Genomic DNA, 15,730 nt, shown 5'->3' on the forward strand with positions numbered 1-15,730 from the left:
ATGTTGAAATTGTTTTGACTGCAGAAATGTCAATAATCAAAACTGATGACGTCATCTCTGTTTTGAGGGGGCGAGGCCTGCGGACACTGTGATGTTCCTCGCTGCCTTCATGTGGTCCTTGTAAATTTTAAAACTCTACATCAAGTTTCGGGGTCTTTTACATTAATATTGGTCGGAGACTGTTTCAGTTTTAAAATAATCTAACTCGTAATTACTTTGTGAAACAGTGGCGTGTTGACGAGAAGAAGATATAGGTTATTACTTATTCATTCGGATTATTTACGCAGCTGCGTTGAACGTTATTCACTTTCTAATCGCCATACTTTACTCGCTCATCATAGAAATCTATCTCTGTATCTCTGTTTTTGTTTTTTTTTAGCACTTTATTCAGTCTTTAGGGCATTTATTCATCGACGCTCATCTCGTAATTGTCATATTTCCGACAACACTGCAACCCGGCAGCGTTTGACAGGAGGTTGTCCTCGGCTAGCCGAGCTAGCCAGCCACAGCGAGCTAAACAACGAATATAACCTTCTGCATTAACTGTGGGAGAAGTTGTCGGTGAGTTTAACTTATAAACTTTGTGTTATTAGTCCATAAACACCAACATGATGTAACAGAGTACTTAACGCTAGTGTCCCGTCCAGGAATTGTAATTGAGCTAGCATAAACCTCAACCGCTGTCGTCAAGGATGTGTTGCTTTTTTAAAAATAACAGTCACACCAATAATATAAACATTTGACATTGGCTTTTATCCCCTTCCAGATAATGCCAAGAAAAATGATTTAGTGCTACGTGACTCACATCATCTTCATAACTTATAACTTGACACATTCATGGTGTGATAAGATGTCACACTAACTTGACGCTAGCTGTCAACATCCATTGAAGGCTGGGATTAGTAGCACATCTCATCAATGAGAGGTAATTTCTCCATGATGATTGCAGAGATTCACAATGATCCTACAACACTGTTCACAGCTTTAAACAGGTTGCGAAATATTGCCCCTGTCAATGACGCCCTGGACCAAATATCTTCCACTAGATGTGTCAGAAACATAATTAACATGTCTCTTGAAACGGGATGTGTGCAGCTATAAAACCCCTGCTGAAAAAACAAACCTAGATACTGATGTCTTCAATAACTATAGGCCTATATCAAATCTTATGTTATTAAGTAAGATACTGGAAAGAGTTGTCTTTAAATAAATTACAAATTTCCTGGACAAAAATAATAATTAGAAAGGTTTCAGTTAGATTTCAGGATCACTGATGCAACCAAGGTCTCCATTGTAGTTTAGTAGATATCAGCGCTGTCTGTGATATCATTGACCACAGAAGTCTTACTGAGTGCCTCCGTGAGTGTTTTAAGTTGGTTCTGGTTGGTTAACTTGGTCTTATCATATATCTAGGAGAAGGTTTTTTTGTCACTATGGGGGATCATGTATCAGGGAAATATTAGTTACACCCTGGTGTTGCTCAGGGAAGCTGCCTTGGTCCTTGGCTTTTTCACTATACATGCTACCTTTAGGTGATATTATCAGAGAACCTAAGCTTAATTTCCACAGCTGTGTTTATGAGGCACAGCATTTTGTTGGATGCAAGAGATGAGCAAAGCCTTTGCCATTTAACAACTGGTTCCCTGCAGTAAACAAGTGGAACCAGACTCTTAAATTTAAATGGTGAGAAAAGTAATTTTGTTACTTTGGTCCGCATATACAAAGATAGCTTGTTCTCGCCAAACACTGGATGTATCCTTAACTTTTAAATTTACCTAAACTTAAATTTTAAATGCTACATAAAGAATGTGACCAAAGCAGCTTTCTTTCATTTAAGACATATTGCAAAGGTACGGCTATTCCTACCCCAACTAGATGCCAAAAAACTTGTTCATGCATTTATTTTAAAGGTGATTTGACTACTGTAATGCTCTTTTCACCGGTCTTCCAAATCAATCCATCAAAAAACGTCCAGGCTTTTAAGAAAAACGAGAGAAGAAACAAGATAGAAAGCATTTTACCCCACTTATAGCTAACCTGCACTAATTTTAAAGTTCTTGTTTACAAGGGTCTGGATGGTTTGGGATCAGCCTACATTACTAATTCTTTGTTTATTATCTTTCACAGGCCGTTTTTTAAATACAAATTATCACACAGATAAGAAGGTCGACAACTCAGCCTTTTTAACTATGCACAAAACTGTGGTGTTGGCCCAAAGCTATGCAGGCTTTTTAAACGACAAGTGAAAACTTATTATTCAACATTGCCTTTAACTAAGTGTCACTCGTCCTCTGTTTTTAGCATACCTGCTCTTGCTGTTTGCTGCCTATTTTGTTTGTTATTCATTTGTTTGTGAGGTTTAATTGCACCTGCTTTAATTTGCCTGTTTTTATTTATTCTCTTGTTTCTTCACTTTAATGTAAAGCACTTTTAGCTAAATCCCCTGCATGAAAGGTGCTATTTAAAGAATGTTTTATTCTTCTTCTTATCATTATAATTATTATTATTATTATTAGTGACTAGTTAATGTTAGACCACTGAGTTATAAGGTGAGAAAACGGTGTTAGCTAACATGATATTGATGAAGGGTGTCTTACTATCCTGTATCACTTGTAAACAGCTCAATAATTCAGTTACTACTCGTAGTCAGTCCCCTGCGAGATTGACAGGCTACACAGTGATACAGTGATACGTAAAAGATAAGATTGTCTCTCAGCCTCATTTTTCTCTCCTGTCGACATCTGGTTTGTTACAGGTATTGTGTTTGTGTGCCCCCCGCCCCCCTCAGGTCAGAGCTGAGGGTTGGGGTTGGGTTTGAGCTAAATGTCAGACATTCCCGTAGAACAGGGGGGTCTATCCCAGGCTGCCCCAACTGACAACGCCCAGGACCTGTTTGACAGCCCCGCGCAGACTGTGTCATCAGTGAACACACCTGAGGATCAGGTAAGTTTGCATGTAAGGTCTTGTGTTTGGGCAAAACGCCCGTTGTTGTGTCTAAAGTTTCCTTCCTTTAGCACTGCCCTCCGTGATTTAGGTGAGATTTTGGAAAAGATTTTAATTTATAGTAAGAGGGGAAAAACGATGAAGAGATAAGATCCACCCCGTGCTGAAAGAGAACACATAGTGACCTTTGTTGGAGAAATTGACAATGAACGGATCATATGGGAGGAGACGTGGTGATGACACTCAGCTCTTATAGAGAAAAATAGATGGTACCCTAAGTATGAATTTGCTAATAAAGAAACACTCCTTTGAAGTATCTACAGGGTCAATGGGTTATGGGCTTTAAGGATTTTTCTGTCTTATCAATTTTTCATTGTTCAGCTGCAGAAGGCTGCGTAGGCACAAGTCCTACTCATGGATCAAAGTACACTTATTTTTTAGTCTTGGACTGAAAACCCTGGTTTTTAACCGGGCGCTGACACACTTAGCAACAAACCATGACGCTTCGCACAATTTGAGGGCCATAGCAGATTGTATCAAAAGAGTCAGTCAACTCTGTAAAGTTACATTTCAAGTGGCTATATATTTTATTAAAAGAAACTTATGATTTTAAATCAGCTAGTGACAAAATGCTGAACAGTCATCATGTTCTTTATTGTATTGTGTCACAAGCAGAGCCGTGTTAAACTCAGTGTTAAATTTCATTAACAGATGAAGAAGTACAAAGTGTGAACCGTTTGTTTGTGCTCCCTGCAAAAATAGCTGTTCCATTCTTTACCTACAAAGTGACAGCAGGACAAAATGGAGATTGTGAGCTTGTGTCTTGGGGAAGGGCTATAGTTGGGGCTATAGGTCACATATAGTCCCCCTTTATGGTTTTCACACATTGTAAACAGTTTTCACACAAAGTAAGTTTTTGGAGGCACAGGAGGCGACAAAACAGCAAGCTATCCTCTGCCACTGTTACTAGGTGCCTGTCCTCCAGTGAATAGCCAGATGAAGTTTTATGAATCCTGACAGTTTATTGTTAAAAGAACTTTGTGTTGGATGACAGGCAGCCAAATATACTGTAGATGGGTTGTAATAGTGAGTGACTGTGACTCTACACACAGAAAGGTATTTCTTTCAAGGAGATCAGCAAGATTTAATTCTGAGGAATGATAATCTATTCCCATTCCAGTTTATCTATGATCTATCTGTAAATCTCTACACCTACTGTTTGCGCGCTACAAATTGGATTATTGATTTGGCAGCAATGTGTAAAGTCGGTGTTTGTTGTTGAGTCAAGCAGTAGCAGGCTCTCTGTTTCGACACACCAAAACATGAGCGGTAGATTAGAATAAGCATTACTGGCTGCATGGTTTGTGACTGTGCAATATCAAGGGGAAATAGGTTGTTTACAAGCTGTCGCCGTGTCAGTTGTCGAAAGGGGAGGAAACAAGACAACGCTTGTAGAGGAGGAGAATAAAACTGGGCTTTGTGTGTCTGGCTAACAGGAGGCCTGATCCTTTCCTGTCCGCTGTCTTGTTGCTTTAGCTGATGGTCTCAGGTTCCTTGTTAAGAGCTTAATGGAAGGACACAAACTGAGCTCAGACTTACTTTGTAAACTACAGGTAAAAAAAAGAAGGCTAAAGAAGTAAAACAGGCAGTGTGGCATATGTATTGTAGCTGGCATTTGCTTTTTTACTGAGGGACGGAGCAGTATTTCTGACATGAAGAAGTAATAATGATTCAGTATCTTGACCATGCTGGCATTTTTTCCTCAGGTGTCGCCGGTGGTGGATGGGGTCTCTCCTTCTTCTGCTTCGTCCTTTGAGATGCTTGACATGGAGTCTGCCCCCGCTCCCTACCAAGAAGTGCAGCCTCACTGGTTCTTCTGTCGACGGGCTGATGACAACACCTGCTGGCTTCCTTTCAGCAGAGAGGACTCTGACAAACTAGAGAATGCCCACAACTCTGGTAAGCAGGTGTATATTGCCGGTATATATTGCTCATGTACAGTGTATATAAATGGGTAATGAGGGTCAGCATGTGACGTAGGAATGGAGTGAGTTCACTATAAACAGCCGGGAGAAGGATGACATGTCAAAACACTTCTGTTGCCAACACTGGCAGGGTGCCCAGTAGGACAGTTGACTCTCCTGACAGGACATGCTCACTGGTACTTGCTGTCTAACCAGTTGAAGTCATCTGGGTGGTTTCAGATAGCTTCATTACTGTTCATTTACAGTTTCGTTGTATAGATTAAGAGTGGACATCCAAGAACTTCTTTTGTAAACATTCAAAAGTGATATTTTAGTAGTTCCACATTTTGAGGAATACACATATTCACATTCTTGCCAATAGTTAGACCCGAATATTGATAAAGCCCAGCTGTCAGTCTGGTAAATATTAAGCTAAACCTAGCAGTCGCTTAGCTTAGCTTAGCATTAGGACTGGAAACAGGGAAACAGCCAGCATGGCTCTGTTCAAAATCTGTCCAGAGTCTGCCTACCAGTACCTCTAAAACACAATAATTAAAATTTTATATCTGGTTAAATTTTAACAGATGCATAAATGGTTGTATATGTATGTATTATGATGTCTTCATAGTACATTTGCTTCAAATGTAGTTTTAATTTATTTAAATTTTAATATTATATTCATAGATCTTGTTTGCACCCACTTGTGCACGTGTGTTTATTGTGCAGTAGGAGACAAGGAGGGGGACGTAGTGGTAGCTGTTGATGGAGAGCGGTATGATGTACATGTCAAGGAGAGAAAGCGCTACGCTGTGTACTGGGAGCAAGCTCCTACTGAAGTCCGACGCTGCACCTGGTTCTACAAAGGAGATAAAGACACCAGGTTCATGCCATACCTTGAGGACTTCGGCAAAAATCTGGAGGTAGTCTAAGCCTCCACCAATGCAGTGCACATTCCCACTTTTTCCAATGTCATTCTTTCTCTTACTGTGCTTGCTCCTCAGTTCTTCTTTTATATATCTCATATATGTTGGCCTTTGATTCCTTTCCTTCCCAACCTCCATTTCATTCAGGATGCCTATATGATAGCAGTGACCTTAGACGAGTGGAAGAGAAAGCTGGAATTTCCTACAGGAGAGACGGTCATCTTACACAATCCAAAGGTAAGGCCTGCTATTAAAATATCACTATGTACACTATGATTAGACAAAGCTATCACATTTCAAGAGGTTATATGTGTATTTTAAAATCAAGTGCATTGTTTCTTTCTTTCTCTCTTTGATTTCCCTCCTCCTTCATCAGTTGATAATGCAGTATCAGCCAATCGGTTTGCAGGATGATTGGGTCTCCTCGCCCTCTGAGCAAACTCGCCCTCGAACAGTCAAGAGGGGAATAGACAACATCCCTGTAGAAATACCAGATGGTATGTGTGTGGGTGTACTAATAAGAGATATACTGGAATATAAGCACATTTAACAAAGTCAACAATTTTGGACTTATAATAATTCGCTGTGTGTTCCCAGGTGAACCTGAAAAGGTGGACCACCTTGTCTTTATGGTCCATGGCATCGGCCCTGCATGTGACTTGCGCTTTAGATCCATCATACAGTGTGGTAAGTGTGTTTCTACGTGTGTGTGTGTGTGTGTGTGTGTGTGTGTGTGTGTGTGTGTGTGTGTGTGTGTAATATGTAATATGTAATATATATATATATACATATACATATACATGTATGTGTGTGTATTAATAACTCCTTGTCTTGTCATCTCTCCAGTGAATGACTTCAGGAGTGCTTCCCTGTCCCTCCTGGCCTCTCATTATAAGCATGCTCAGCAGGAAGGCAAGGTGGGCAGAGTCGAGTTCCTCCCAGTCAATTGGCACAGTGCTTTGCATGGGGATGCTACTGGTGTGGATGAGTAAGTATGGAGAGTGGACAAAACAAGATTCCTATGTTGTACAGTATTATTTATGTCTCTATTTGCAGAAAAAGGTCAAACTCTGGCTTCCTTTGCTTTATTATCTCTCTCACTCATTCCTTACTTTCCAGGGACATTCAGAGGATCACTCTGCCGAGCATCAGCAGGCTGAGACATTTCACAAATGACACTCTGCTGGACCTGTTTTTCTATAATAGCCCCACCTACTGCCAGACTATAGTGGACACCGTAGCCTCAGAGATCAACAGACTGCATGCTCTCTTTAAACAGAGACACCCAGAGTTCGCTGGGGCAGTTTCAGTCGTCGGACATAGTCTGGGTTAGAGATGCACAAAGTCACAGACACATTGTCACAAACAAGTGGAATATTAAAATGCTGGATTTCAACCTCTTCCTTTTTGTGTCTCCTTCCTCAGGTTCACTGATCTTGTTTGACATGCTAACCAATCAGAGGACTGGTTTAGAATCCACCAGAAAGGGGGTATGGTGACATTCATAGTAAAACATAACCTCATCAATAAACTGTTAAAAAAAGAGTGCATATTTTGCAACATGTAGAATAAAAAAAAAAAAATCTTCCCTGGGTTTGAGGTGCTGTCTGCTGAACCCTGTCATCTGAACTGTGACACGCTGGAGCAGACATTGACCAGACTCGGCCTACAGCAATACTTGGCTAGACTACAGGCAGAACATCTTGACCTGGAATCACTGGTAATACACATATGCACACAAACATACACACACACAAAACGCACATACAGATACAAATGTAAAGTACAGTTAAAAACTTGCGGTTCTCTTTTTTTAGGCTCTTTGCCATGACAGTGATCTCAAAAATTTAGGAATTCCTCTCGGACCTCGGAAGAAGATCCTAAACTACGTCAGGAGGAAATGGCTTCCAGAGGTCAGACACATCTCTTTTTAAATTGTTTTTGGAATTTCCTTTGGGATATACACTATATTGCCAAAAATATTCACTCACCCATCCAAATAATTGAAATCAAGTGTTCCAATCACTTCCATGGCCACAGGTGTATAAAATCAAGCACCAAGGCACACAGACTGTTTCTACAAACATTTGTGAAAGAATGGGTCGCTCTCAGGAGCTCAGTGAATTCCAGTGTGGTTCTGTGATAGGATGCCACCTGTGCAACAAGTCCAGTCATGAAATTTCCTCGCTCCTAAATATTCCACAGTCAACTGTCAGTGGTATTATAACAAAGTGGAAGCGATTGGGAATGACAGCAACTCAGCCACGAAGTGGTAGGCCACGTAAAATGATGGAGCGGGGTCAGCGGATGCTGAGGCGCATAGTGCGCCAACTTTCTGCAGAGTCAATCGCTACAGACCTCCAAACTTCATGTGGCCTTCAGATTAGCTCAAGAACAATGCGTAGAGAGCTTCATGGAATGGGTTTCCATGGCCGAGCAGCTGCATCCAAGCCATACATCACCAAGTGCAATGCAAAGCGTTGGATGCAGTGGTGTAAAGCACGCCACCACTGGACTCTAGAGCAGTGGAGACGCGTTCTCTGGAGTGACGAATCACACTTCACCATCTGGCGATCTGATGGACGAGTCTGGGTTTGGCGGTTGCCAGGAGAACGGTACTTGTCTGACTGCATTGTGCCAAGTGTAAAGTTTGGTGGAGGGCGGATTATGGTGTGGGGTTGTTTTTCAGGACCTGGGCTTGGCCCCTTAGTTCCAGTGAAAGGAACTCTGAATGCTTCAGCATACCAAGATATTTTGGACAAGTCCATGCTCCCAACTTTGTGGGAACAGTTTGGGGATGGCCCCTTCCTGTTCCAACATGACTGTGCACCAGTGCACAAAGCAAGGTCCATAAAGACATGAATGAGAGAGTTTGGTGTGGATGAACTTGACTGGCCTGCACAGAGTCCTGACCTCAACCCAATAGAACACCTTTGGGATGAATTAGAGCGGAGACTGAGAGCCAGGCCTTCTCGTCCAACATCAGTGTGTGACTCACAAATGCGCTTCTGGAAGAATGGGATGTCACTTGCACGCAGGTGGTCGAATGGTTAGAGCGCATGCCACATATGCAGCCGACCCGGGTTCGAATCCCGGCCGGAGGTCCTTTGCTGCATGTCACACCCCCCTCTCTCTCCTGTTTCCTGTCTGTCTACTGTTAAATAAAGGCATCTGTGCCAAAAGAAATATTTAAAAAAAGAATGGGATGTCACTAAAGTTCATATGCGAGTCAAGGCAGGTGAGGCAATACTTTGGGCAATATAGTGTATATATAAAGCTATATGTAGAGCTTTGGTCTAGCTCTTTAAAGTGACCATCAGGTCCCATTCACCTGCCCATTTTGTGCCTGGATAAAGTATATCTGGAAAGCTGGGCACTAATATTACAGATTATACTTTCTTTTCAGAAACTTCACCTGATTTGAAACATTTCTTCTTTTTCCCATAATTATATGTTTAAACAAACATTGGTGTGAATTGGATGACTTCTCTCTTCAATCTGGCATGATTTTGTGTGATTTTTTTTATGTGGTTTTCAATATTCTAGATGGCTCCTTTCATTTCAGTTAGAGTGCTTGCCTGGTCTTATCAAGGGGCTGATAGTGGTAACTATATGCTGTATCTACAGTTCCTATACCATTATTAAAAAATAACATGTATACTCTCAATTTAAACAGGGTTGTAAGACAATGCGTCTGGCACCAGTGCTGCAAGTTCCACCTTCAGATTCTTTAGCCATTGATCATGATGGTAACCAGTCTCCAGGGTTGGGGACGCAGCAGCCCCACTTCCATAGAGAGCAGTCTGTCACCAGCGCTGTTGACTATGAACACTTCGACGTGGGCATTGGACAGGTACCACACATGCACACAGGCACGATTACTTGTGCTTGGGAGTACCAGTAGCTTAAAGCTTTAATGTTTCACCTTCCTGCTTCTCTCCTCCTCCCTCCTGCTTGCGTGGACAGACCAATGGAGGCATAGCCAAGGGACAGGTGTGTCTCACATGGTGTACCTGTGCTCTCAGGCTTTCTCCCTTGTTCTCTTTCTGCACGCTGTGTCTGGACTTTCTCTTCACATAGAGTCTTGTCTGGTCAGGGAAATTTATATTAGGCTTATATGAGGCTACCTTATTGATTCCATGAAGTGCAACCCAATACTACACTCACTGCCTGTACTCATCCAGTGTTCAGCTCCCCGCTCTCTCTCCTTACCTGCTGTCATACTGTTTGTTTTAGTGCTCACCACATCATATTCCACCAGAGTCTCATTTCCATTTGTCAGATTGAACATATGGATGTCCTACTTAAACATTGTGTCTACATTTTAAAATGTTTTAACAAAATGTGACTGTGCCCATACTTCACACCCTGTTCTGTCTCCACAGGTGTCTGTTGATTACCCACAGTTGGCATTCCAGCCGCAGACTTTTTTTGCTTTTGGCTCTCCTATTGGAATGTTTCTGACTGTCCGTGGGCTTAAACACATCGATCCCAACTACACCTTTCCAACTTGCAAGAGCTTTTACAACATCTATCATCCGGTGAGTAGGCACATATTTACTCTGTCAGCCTAATCAGACACACATTCTGTACTCGGCCCTAAAAAGGATTACAACAAAGATGCTTTAACAGCACAGTTCTGAATCACAAGGCAACGACAAAAGTAGAATTCTTCGCCACTTTGTGTATTCAGCACTGCTGGTTGTGTCTAACTTGTGTAATCAATAAATCTGCCTTGAGGCTAAAGAGAACATATCAGTTTTACTCTTGTTACATGATGAAAGACGTCATCTATTAAATGTTACATCCCCTTTCTTTGCTGTGTAGTATGACCCTGTCGCTTATCGGATAGAGCCCATGATTGTTACAGACGTGGACCTGGAGCCAATGCTAATCCCTCACCATAAAGGCCGCAAGAGGATGCACCTGGGTATGACTGTTGGTTTTTCTCTCCTTGTCTGCATTGAACAATAATGTGGTATGAGCTTTGGTTTTGTCGGCTTAATGATAATCCCAGTGTCTCTTTGTCTCCTAGAATTAAAGGACAGTTTGACCCGTATGAGCATGGATTTGAAGAATAATGTACTGGGATCATTACGGACAGCGTGGCAGTCCCTTGCCAGACTACCTGTTGCTGCACTGCCCCCAGTGGAGGAAGGAGAAACTACAATAGAGAGAAACCTTCAAGAGGCACCAGGTAAGACTGAGCAGTTTTAATTCACCTTTTGTGTATTTGTGGATGATGTGTGCGTGTGTGAGTGTGGACAAGAGTGTTTCTAACCCTGTCTCCTCACACTCCTCTCACCCCTCTCTGCATATTGCCCCCCCCTCTTCTGGTCTGTCTGGTGGTTGCTCCTTCTTCTCTCACCCCTTACCACTTTACCTTGAACCTCAGCCTCAGCGGCAGTCACTGCTTCTGCTAAGAGGGGCGAGAAAAGTGCTGACTTTTGGACTAAAATACTGGAGTGGCCCAGGGCCCTTCATAAGCATTACTTCCAAGGTAAGCCAGGATAGTCACTTGGCTAGAATGACTGATGAAAATAAATGAAATAACTCATTCTGGCGTATTACTGCTTTTTGATCTAGTTCATTATCACTCAGTCTTATCTTGGAGAAATCTCTGTAAACCGGCACAATTTAGTGAAACCCTACAAGCCTACAATAATCTGTCTTTCATTCAGCCTGTTACATTCAATTTAACTGGGTTGAATCTGGAAAATAATCTATTTGTTTCCATTATTTACACAAAGGAAACAAAATTAAATACTATGATAGCTTGTTTTAATTTTAAGATAATATACTGTATTGATAAAATCTATTTTTCAGTGGCTTACTTTGACACATGAGCTTCTTCACAAAGAGCAAATGTTATGTAATGTATGTCATTATTGCTGCAGGCTCTCGCTACTCCCCTGCTTCTCCTTCCCTCATGCCTAACTTCACTACTACTGCTGCACTTGTAATCTTCAACTTCAGGCTTGTCCTTCCCTTTCAGGCTGTTAGGTATGGTTGGTTGAATTCATTGACTGAAAATCAACTTCAGAAGACACTTAAGTTATCAAGCCAGGCTGCACTCTTGTATAAACTGAACGAACAAGACAAGTTAAATAATAATGATTGCAGTTGAGTTTTTTTGTTTTGTTTTGTTTTTAATGAGAGCAACATCCAGGAATTTCATCTGCAGGCAAAGTCAGGGGCAGGTCAGTTACAGTAAATACATGCAGGTACATGTTCTGACCTTTCCTACAGCACCTCAAGCACTTAATCATCACCTCATTAGAGGAGGGGGAATGCAGCTGCTATCTTGACAGACTGTACGGTTAAATAACACAATACGTTTGTGTCTTACTTGAGACATTCATTTGTTTCCCTTTTATAGTTCTGTAAGATTCCAAACACGATTGTCTTTAAAACGTAGTAAGATTTTTATCACATAATGTCATAATTACAAGAAGGAAGAAACCAGCAGTTTAGGGTTTGCAACAATGAGTTCATAACATAGCAAGAAGATACACCATTCATTCATCATCATCTAACTAACATTTACTTACTGTAACATCATACTTGTCCTTAAGAGTGAGTGCCTAAACATTTACCAGGGGGCTTAAATAGACTCTATGGTAAGTTGATATAGCAGATATCTATTCATGCTACATAAGTGGTAACCAAATCTTTAAATAACAATCAATTACTATCAAAACCCACAAGAAACAACGACTTATCTATAAGAGCATGATTTAATGCTGTGCCATTTCAAACAATCATAAACTATTTAAACCTGTTACAACCTGTTCAGATTGTTTCCTAAAAGGTTCTTGTGGGAGGTGTGACCACCCACAGACGAGTATCTGTCTGGATAGTTTTTCATTGTTGACTGAGTTGGTATGCAAATTTACGTCCATCTCCTCTAATCTTGCGACATATGTGAGCAAGATACTGTTACTGTTTTATTATCTCATCATATTATGTTGTTTATTCTTACTGCGTTCAGCCACTGACTCCATTGAGGGATAGATGAAGAACATCACGTTGTAAAGTAGTGTGAGATTTTTTTACTTGCAGAGCAGAGATTAATTTAACTCCATTGTCTTGCATTTAACTTTGTTTTCCATAAATCTATATGTTTTTGGCTGCAGAAAGCAGCTTCCCTATTTTTTACCTGACTGTCATCTGACCTGGTCTTATTGTATTAAAGAGGATGAGTCAAAACAGACAGCTGTTGCTGGGATTTATCACTGGTTTCATTGTCTGAAACCTCATCATGTAACTTCATCATTGTTTCCCCCTTCCCTGCAGCAGTGTGTGAGGAGGCAGAGTCCTCAGTGTCCGAGGAGCAGTCAGAGCAGCCGGAGATTAAAGTGGGGATGTTGAATGGAGGACGAAGGATTGACTTTGTGCTTCAGGAAAAACCCATTGAGAGCTTCAACGAATACCTATTCGCCATCCAGTCTCATCTTTGTTACTGGTGAGTCCGGTACAGCTGTTCAGAGGAGGAGTGATCTAATTGTACTCACATTATTTTCTCTTGGTTGTATCACTGTTTATATTCCTGTTTTAACAGACTTTTCATTTTAACTTATAAATAAATAATGCCCTCCCCTCTCAATCTGTCCGTTAGGGAATCTGAGGATACAGCTCTGCTGCTGCTGAAGGAGATCTACGACGAGCTGGGGGTGGCCTTTGAGCAGCCACAACAGTAAACCAAGTTTTGTGAATGTAGACTCGCTTTTTAACACAACATTAAAAGTGAGAAAGTGAGAAAATGAAGGACAGCTGACAGAGCCAGAGGCTGAACAATCCTCCTCCGGAATGCCTTACCGTCTGAGTGTTACCTGACCACACCGCTCTCTCCTCCCCCAACAGCCTGTTTGGCTGCAGTCAGGTGATCTTGGTTCAGATATGTCAGTCAACATTCATCTTAGGTATCAGAGGCTTCCTGGTGTTGCCAAAACTCCCACTACAGGACTGGGTCCACCTTAACTGTCATGCTTCTTGCTGCACTTTTCTGTCTTTTGAATAATTCTTTATTTTATTTTACTTTGCACTTTCACTCACCAACAGTTATTGACATATCATGTGGACAGCTGCAGCTGAATAATTAGGGGGGGGAGAATCATGATAACCAGAAGACCTATATCTTAATATTTGTTCAAGTTTGGAGAAAAAAACAAACATCAGGTTCAGGTTGTCAAGTTTAATGTTGGGAAATCAAACTGTAATTGATTATGTATTTTATGTATTTCAAAAACAGGAAGTTGTGTAATTCTAGTAATTGCAAAAGCAGTTTACAATTTAAAGAAATCTTTAAAAATCCCTGCATATAATTGAAATTCTAGATGATGCTATATTGCTTATTGCACAGCCTTATGTACAGCCTCCTAAAAATGATAAATGTAGAACTATTGTTCTTATGTTTGTTCAACAGAGCACTCTTGATCAAGATGTTCCCTTAGCCTAATATTAGACCTTACCTTTATAAACTTAACCAGGTTAAGTGGTTTCTTTTGGTGGACTCTTAGATGTTTTATCTCTAATGAGGAAAATGAAGGTTGATATTTTGTCTGTTACAATTTTTCCTGGCAGCTACATTCTTCATTAAGGCAATTGAAACCTGAAGCTGCTACCCCTACACATGTGCAATGTAGCAATAATGTTGAGGTCACACCTTTTTCATTTCATTTGAATCATGTATTTCAGTTTAATCATATTTACACATTAATCTGAGAGAGCTAAACCTGAAGACGAATTGTCAGTATCAAAGGACAGAAATTTGGGTCCTTGAAAGGACGCTGGGCGTGCGTGTGTGCGTGTGTGCGCGTGTGCGTGTGTGTGTGTGTGTGTGAACTTAAAGAACAAAGGCCAGTTATATCCTCTCCCCCGGGTCCACGAGCTATTCCTCTTTTAACATTCTCTTCTGTCTCCTCTTTTACTGTACAGCAGTATGTACTTTATTCAATTTAATTTGAAGACGGATAGAAAGCCCTGCTTCACTCCAAAAATCTAAGGGCCAAATCATTTTTCTCTCCTATCTTTTCTGTCTCCACACGTCTCTGTTGTGGTAAAGCAGAATTGTTCAACTCTGTTACTGGTCCAGTTTTTAGATCCCAATATTTTCATAATTTCATAAATGGACCCAGCAATAAGAGAGTTGTCAAATTGTTATATTAATTTAACTTGGAGAGCATGATAAATAGATTATATAGAAATTATGTGTTTCAAAGCTAATCAGTTCTATTTTATATAAAGAATCTAACAAATATGAATATATTGGTATTATGAATATCCCCAATCTGCACCTTCATATCACAACATGGAGTCTTCACTAAAAAGTTGAGAAACTCTGTGTTAAACTGAATTAACCTTTGAAATAACTCATATGTTGTGCGCTGACAGGGCACGGTTGCCCCCTCTGAAGTTTTGAATGACTTGCATCTCAGCCCTCTGGGTGTAACGTACGCACAATTAATGAAAAATGTAGAAATGCACTGAACGCTAAACGATCATGTTGGAGTTTACTAGAACATTGCCATCTCCACTGTTTATGTCATTTTTAGTGTCTACACAAATCTAAAAAAAGATTTTGTGGTTTCTTCTGTACTCTTTACCATAATGCACTTGATGCTAATATGTTGATGCACACCAAAAAAAACCCACAATTGTTCTCCTTTGTAATTACATACCTTATTGATATGGTTACATGTCGTGTGTGCCATAATAAAACATTACAAATGTGTTGTTGTATTTTTTCGATTTCATAAAGGAACTGCTGACATTGGACCAATACTAAAACAGCACAATGAGCTTCTTCCAAATAAAATCTGATGAAGTACATTGTAAAGTAATGGTCCATCATGAGGTGAGAGGAAGCAATATAAGTTGTACGCCACTTTTATTTTAATT

General features: G+C 40.7%; 1 protein-coding gene across 4 annotated transcripts; it reads left to right on the forward strand.

Annotated features, from left to right (window-relative positions):
* The first annotated feature begins 87 nt into the window (after positions 1-87).
* ddhd2 (DDHD domain containing 2) lies at positions 88-15,561 on the forward strand. Of its 4 annotated transcripts, none has more exons than XM_062418308.1 (19): positions 88-561; positions 2,756-2,943; positions 4,710-4,902; positions 5,634-5,827; positions 5,978-6,067; positions 6,207-6,327; positions 6,428-6,517; positions 6,677-6,818; positions 6,950-7,158; positions 7,256-7,320; positions 7,431-7,550; positions 7,648-7,743; positions 9,507-9,683; positions 10,216-10,371; positions 10,658-10,760; positions 10,866-11,027; positions 11,226-11,330; positions 13,127-13,295; positions 13,449-15,561. In XM_062418308.1, the coding sequence occupies exons 2-19, from the start codon at positions 2,824-2,826 to the stop codon at positions 13,528-13,530; spliced, it is 2,394 nt and encodes a 797-aa protein (XP_062274292.1). In that variant the 5' UTR covers positions 88-561; positions 2,756-2,823; the 3' UTR covers positions 13,531-15,561. The 4 variants fall into 4 exon arrangements, with proteins under 4 accessions (XP_062274292.1, XP_062274294.1, XP_062274295.1 ...); XM_062418310.1 differs by having other exon boundaries at positions 2,789-2,943; XM_062418311.1 differs by lacking the exon at positions 11,226-11,330.
* The last annotated feature ends 169 nt before the right edge of the window (positions 15,562-15,730 follow it).

The sequence above is a fragment of the Scomber scombrus genome, chromosome 4 (assembly GCF_963691925.1).
Source record: "Scomber scombrus chromosome 4, fScoSco1.1, whole genome shotgun sequence".
NCBI lineage: Eukaryota > Metazoa > Chordata > Actinopteri > Scombriformes > Scombridae > Scomber > Scomber scombrus.